Source organism: Alligator sinensis, unplaced genomic scaffold (assembly GCF_000455745.1).
Source record: "Alligator sinensis unplaced genomic scaffold, ASM45574v1 scaffold534_1, whole genome shotgun sequence".
NCBI classification, from domain to species: domain Eukaryota; kingdom Metazoa; phylum Chordata; order Crocodylia; family Alligatoridae; genus Alligator; species Alligator sinensis.
This window is the reverse complement of record NW_005842050.1, coordinates 187,464-194,051: the sequence shown is the minus strand read 5'-3', so window position 1 is coordinate 194,051 and position 6,588 is coordinate 187,464. Positions and strand designations below refer to the sequence as shown.

Genomic DNA, 6,588 nt, shown 5'->3' with positions numbered 1-6,588 from the left:
CAAGCATACAGAATTCCTACATAAAAAGGATATACTATATTTACTCAAATACAAGACTCCCCCAATCAGCATGGGAAAAAACCCTCTTCTTACATTCACATACACGGAAACCTCATTAAATACATTGGCTATTATTAAACTGCTTTCAAAAGCAGCATGTACTTAGCAATGAAAACCATCTATGAAGTTGATTAAATGCAGCCAACACTGAGCATGACTATAAACACATGGCCTATATTAGGCAAATGTGCTAATGAGAACCATTTTTGGGGCCCTTAAAAAAATTGGTGTATGTTCACTCTGCAGGGAAGTGGCATGAGGCCTAGAGGTACTGCAATACCAGGCTGGCATTGAGAGCACCAGAGCCAGCCATGACACCCTCTCCTGCAGTGCCCCCCTGGAATATTACAACAAATATATACATTTTACATATATAGAATCTAATTATTGGGCAGTCAACTTATATTCAGAATCATCTTATATTCAAGTAAATATAGTATATCCTTTTAGGAAGTTCATTAATGCCTTAAGAATACTGGTATGTCTAGGAGGAGCACTGTTTTCAACCTAAACTACAGATTATTACAGCTACACTCAACTAAAATACTAAATGCATCTCAGCTAGCTAACAACTCATTTGGCAGGCCACCAGATGATCATATGGTCTGGAGAGCACAGGTAGATCATAAGCAAAGATTGCTTACATACTCATCTAGACATCATACTACAGGGAGGGTAAAGTGCTTTAATTATCTTTCAAGCAGCAGTGCAGCAGCTCATGGCAAATGCCAACTTTCAGCTCCATTAGAATCTTCTTCTGACACCTAACATGGAAAGCAACTAGAAATAAGAATACAAAAGATGGACTGGATTCTCACCTAGAGAAATTGGGAAAAGGTGCCTAACAATTCAAGGAGCAAAGTTTTGGAATGATCTTCCTAACTGAGGAGTAGGAGCAAAGAACCTGAATCTCTTCAAACAGTCGAAGGTGCCTGTCTCTAGGCAGGCACGGTCTGGTAATCTCATGCTTCAGGGTTTCAGTTAGTTGTCTGCAGGGGTCAGAGAGAAAATGTTTTCCCCCATAAAGCTCTTTGCCTGGGTTCCTATTTTAAACTTCCTCTGAAGTCCTGGTCAGTGGTCACAGGCAGTGTTGGGTGTTTTCACTGTGGTGCAGAGTTGCCTCCTGTCAGTATTTAGAAACCTATTGGGTACCTGGCTAGAGGGTCTTGCTCATCTTGCTTAGGGTCAAACTAATCTCTAGCTTGGAGTCAGGTAGGCATTTTTATCCAGGTCAGATTGGCAAGCTCTGTAGCATGCGTCATGGCCCTCTCCCTGGAATTTTCTAAGCATATATTAATTCCGGGCTGTCCAACAGGCCACTGTGCAGCCCACAAACAGTAAACTTGCAGCCTGCAGCTTCCTACTGCTTCAGCTGGGATCACTGGGCTTCCTCCTTCAATTTCCCTGCCCCTGCCCCTGTCCCATTCCCCTGCCCCTGGTAGCAGATGGCTTGGGTGGCAAGAGGCCCAGGGCCCCCCCTGCCACTTAGAAGTTGGAGAGCCCTGTATTAACCTAGTAAGGTCTCTGCCACTGGAGTGGCAGAGCATTCATGCTGCCCTTGTCTCTCCGGCTCTTTACCTGTGGCATGTCATAGAAAGTGTCGGGTTTTGTTTTCATAAGGTGCCTACCGGCTTGTGGTGCATATGATATTTAGAATTCTTCAAGGAAGTGGTGTCTGTGAATGCAAAGCACTGGACTCAGTGGTTGGAATGGCCCCTTCCAACGCTACTTTCCTATATTGATAGCATTACTCCAGTTTCACATCTCAGTAGATTTTAGTCCAGTGACAAATACCTGAGTTTTCTACGGATTCTATTTTATTTCTGGTTATGCCTAGAATTTTCTCTTCTCTGTACTTTTTGGCAGTACTATTGTACATATAATTTTGTAATTGCCCCTATTACAAAACATTTTGGAGCAATTTGCCCCAGAAGTACAAATGTTCAATGAATACCAGAGCAAAATGTACAGCCGGTGTTGCACTCATAATCAGTCAAGTTGAAGTAAAGATTTTAAAGGCCTTCTTCGTGGCTGTGTGAAGCCAGGAGAGAATCAGGATTAAACTGGATAGAGAAGAACATTTTAGTAGCGTTCTAGAGAGAAGAATGAAATCCTGGGGTTGGCCCAGCTGGACATGACCAGTAGAGGGCACTCGCAGCCCATTGGAAGCTGCTCGTTTTCTCTTTGGAATAGGCTGTTCAATCACTATTGTTCAACATGACAAATCTGCAAGGTTTTTTGGACTACACGTTGTCCATTTCATCTCCTGGATGCAGTTCCATTGCATTTAAGCTAAGCAATGTGCCACTAATGCTAATGATATTTCGCTTGCAGCTTCTTTTGCAGGTTCACTAGAGGAAGAGGTGCTGGGTGCTGTCATTCTTGCTGGGCTACACTAGAAAGCATCAACAATGGTAAATTTAGGACCTGTATTTCAGTCCTTTGGCAATACTACTGAAGGCTGCTGTGTAAGCAGGTCTCTGTCACTTATTATTTTATTGCCTAATCATATTCTGAGCAGGGTTGCAGGGTACAGGGGAAAGAATATGTGATTACTTTCTGCCTCCACAGCTGGGGCCACTGGTGAAACTGCAGATTTGATCCATTAAAGGTCTTGTTTTTTTCCTAGTGTAGAAACACTTTGTTCACCATGCTATTGGTCCATTTCAGGTGTTATCCTTTAACTTGTGGACCATTTCTTTCTCTCTCTCTCTCTTACCTACAGCATGTGTCTTTTCTAAACCATACAGCGTTACGGTAATTCTTTTCTGAGTTTGCTGCTCTTTCAATCAGCTGTAAAATACCACCTCATTTGCCTTGCTTGAACTGTGTTGTCCACCCTCTTCCCACCCAAAACCACCCCCAAACCTGTTTCCTGCCCACCAGCTTCTTAAAACAGACTCAGAGCTATTCTAGATGCTCTCCCTCCCAATCTGTAACAATGCAGTTGCCTTTTGATTTGGAATTTGTAAGCACATTAGCCAATCTGTTGCCCCCTACCCGCACTATATCCATAATCTCCCATGGTACGCATGCCATTACACACAATCTAATGATCAGAAACACAACAGATGTAGTTAGGCAGGCATATCTAGCAGTGTGTTAGTTAAAGGTCTGATGAAAAATGAAGTAAATCTGCCAGTTCACCATAAGAAATGCTGATCCCAGAAAATTAAAAGTTATACACCATGGCAAAAATGGCACGTGTCTGCCTGAGCTCATGGTCTCTGTGCCTGTGGGACTGAGAAGCAAATGCAATTGTTCTGCAATACTAGAGAACTGGGGACTTGCATTGCATTTTTCTTCATCACTTGGTTGTTCTGAACATGCCTGTTAATAGAATGAGTAATTCTGTAGCACAGTTAAAAGTCATCTGAATTCTTTTTGCATTTGCTAGAAACCAGGAAGCAACTTCTTTGTTTAACTCATTTGATCCGATGTATGCTTTTCAGTATTCAGGACCAGATCCACCAGTGCAATATGACTGTTTCATGTTGCACAGTTTTGGCCCCGTATGACTATTACAGTCCAGCGTATTTCAGAGTAGCTTAAGCCTAGTCAAACACAGCATAGAAGGAACACCAGGAATAGTAGCACAGATAGGTCCATGCAGCAGCACTGGAAAAGCACTATACTGAGCTGGGGTTATTTGACCCCAGCAGTCTTTCCTGCCCAGAGCAGGGGAGCTGGACCCAATGATCTCATGAGGTCCCTTCCAGCCCTAAACTTGGTGAATCTTTGCATTATGCCTTTTGATTTGCACTCTGCTTGTTGTCCACATCACAGGATCTGGCATTTAGCTCTTAATTTCATCACTTTCTTGAGAGCCAGCAAACATTTTGGAGGGAGTTTATTAGGAATATTGGTACTAGGGGTCACCTCCAGTTGAATAACCTCCCTTCGTGAAAATCAAAAAGCAAACAAACAAAAAAGGCAGGATCCAAGTTGGAGATGTTATTGTTAACAAATCATTTAATAAGCCTTGATTGCAAATTAAATCAGTATACCTAAAATTACAACAGAGGGAAAGAAATAGCATTGATTGTGGTAGATGGGGCAAAACATCCCAGCTTGCTTCCCTTTCATACTTACTTGCACAGAATTTGGCAGGCTTGCAAAATCACCTTCGTGAAAGCCCTGAGGATTGGCAACTAACCAATAACTGCAGTGGAAGCAATAAGGGTTTTTTATTGTTTATTTGTTATTGTTTTCCTTCTTCTGTTTTTGAAGGAAGCAAGCAAAAAAAATGTACAAATGCCAATCAAGAAATACTGCAAAATAAAATGGACCCCCTTCAGCAGCTAAGGTATGGCACAGGACTGCAGTGAGGCTCTGGCAGTGTTTTCAAAGCCTTCAGAGGCGTCGGTTACAAACGTTTTGCAGCTCCTCTGCTGACCAAGGAGTGTTACGGAGCCACAGTCTTCCCTTTCCTTATAAAACTGTCAGGCACAAATGGGCAGAAGGATATTGGCTGCAAGGGACTCAGAAGCTCCTCCCAGAGACTGGATCCTGATATTTTTGGAGGATTTCTTTTAACTCAGTTACAAACCTTGGTGAAGGAAACAAGTTTCCACAGCACCATAGCAGAGGGAGAAAGCTCTGCTTCCAAGGGAGAGCCTAGCTCTCTTCTTCTTGCTCTTTTACCTTCCTCGAGCTACCTTGGATGTGCTTATTCATCTCACTTGTGGAGGAAAACTGCACGGTGTGGCTGGAAGCAATGCTGACACTCTGGATGTTGCTCTTCCTAGGAAAGCCGGGAGTGTAAAGGGATAGAGAAGACAATGAGGGAACAAACGATTCGATGAAACAACAAATCCTTAACATTATTATTGGGGGGGGGGGGGGGTTTCTCCCTGAGAATTGATGGTGCTTCTGGGCTCGGTGTTTTTTTGGAGGGGAGAAAAAGGCTGAATTCAGCGCAGAGCTATCTCTCCAGCGGGCGAGTGGTACTGGATTGAACCTTCCCTTGCGGATGTAAAGTGGGAATTTGGAGGAAATTCTCCTGGTTATCACAAAAAAACCCAACCAACCCCAAACCCCCGAACCATCATGAATTCTGTGGCTGGGAATAAAGAGAGAATTGCAGTCACAACCCGCAGCAGGAAATACGGGGTAAGTTATCCATAAAAGAAAGGCACGGATGCTTAAAATCCATCTGTGCTGAGGGCTTTCATACCCTCCCCCCCGGTCCCCAAATACCCCCCCCGTCCCCATGTTCCCCCTCTCCAAACTGGCATGTAAAAAATGACCCCGACGCCGTCCCCTGATGGAGCCGCCTGTCCCCGGGCGCGGGGGGCTGCTGCCCGGCTCGTGCCCCGCTCCCGGCCGGGTTCTTCCCTGCCCGTTCCCCGCTCAACTCTGCCAGCCCCGGCCACGGGTCGCCCCGCAGCCCCCCTGCTGCCCCTGTGCGTGCCCGGGGGGGGGCAGCGGTGTGTGTGCAAATGTGTCTGGGGAGGTGCGTATGTGGGGGGGGGCTGCGTGTCTGAGGGGATTGTGTCTAGGGGAGGGCTTGGGGGTGCATCTGGGAGGGGGTGCGGGTATCTGGGGGGCGTGTGAGGGGGTGTATGTCTGGCGCGTGTCTGTGGGGGAGTGTTTGGGGGGGCTTCTGAGTGTGTGGGGGTGTATGTCTAGGGGGGTGTCTGTGGGGGGAAATGGGGGTATGTGGGGGATGTATGTGTGTGTCGGGGGGTTCCCGAGTGTGTATGGGGGTGTGTGTATGTCTAAGAAGGGGTATGGGGTGTGTGTGTATGTATGTCTGGGGGGGGTGTCAGTGTCTGAGTGTGTGTGGGGGGGTGTCTGCGGGGTGTCCGAGTGTGTGTGTGTGTGGGGGCGGGTGTCCGTGTGTGGGGGTATGTGGGTGTGTTTGTGTATGTGTGTATCTGGGTGTGCGTGTGGGGGGGTGTATGTCTAGGGAGGGGTGTGTGGGGAGTATGGGGTATATCTGGGGGGGCTTATGTTTGGGGATGGGTGTGGGGGTGTGCATCTGTGTGTGTCTGCAGGGGGGTGTATCTGTTCGCGTGTGTCTAGGGGGTGTCTGAGTGTGTGTGTGTGAGGGGTGTGTATGTCTAGGGGGGTGACTGTGGGGGATATGTGTGTATCTGGGGTGGGGGGGGTCCAAGTGTGTGTGTGTGTGTGTGTGTAGGTCTAGGGAGGGGTGTGGGGGGGTACGGTGTGTGTATGTATCTGGGGGGCGGTGTCTAGGGGTGTTTGACTATGTGTGTGGGGGGGGTGTCTAGGGGGTGTCTGGGGATGTGTGAGCGTGTGTTTATGTCTAAGTGTGTGCGTGTGTGCCTGGGGGAAGGGTGCCTGGAGTTGTGTGTGTGCCTGCGGGGGTGGTGGTGGTGTTGTGCCTGTGCCTGGGCGGGGGGTGCCTGGAGTTGGGTGTGTGTGCCTGGGTGCCCGGGGTGCGTGGTGCGGTGCGGGCGCTGACGGGGTGTCCCGCTCGCTCGCTCGCAGGTGGCGGAGGCGTGCTGCCCGGCGCGGCCGTGCTCGGCGGAGAGCTGGTACCGCCGCGCCTACGAGGAGTCC

At 47.7% G+C, this 6,588-nt stretch overlaps 1 protein-coding gene across 2 annotated transcripts in view; it reads left to right on the top strand.

Moving 5' to 3' along the window:
- Nucleotides 1-4,153: 4,153 nt before the first annotated feature.
- Nucleotides 4,154-6,588, top strand: part of LOC102369985 (kinesin-like protein KIF26B) — a 181,364-nt gene continuing 178,929 nt past the window's right edge. Inside the window, exons 1-2 of one of the 2 annotated variants that reach the window (XR_003093874.1) lie at nucleotides 4,154-5,172; nucleotides 6,517-6,588. Coding sequence is in view for 1 of the 2 variants with exons in the window: in XM_025203254.1 (XP_025059039.1) it covers nucleotides 5,110-5,172 (63 nt within the window). In the remaining variant the exon portion in view is untranslated. The remainder of the gene's footprint in view (nucleotides 5,173-6,516) is intronic. The other variant, XM_025203254.1, reaches the window with a different exon arrangement.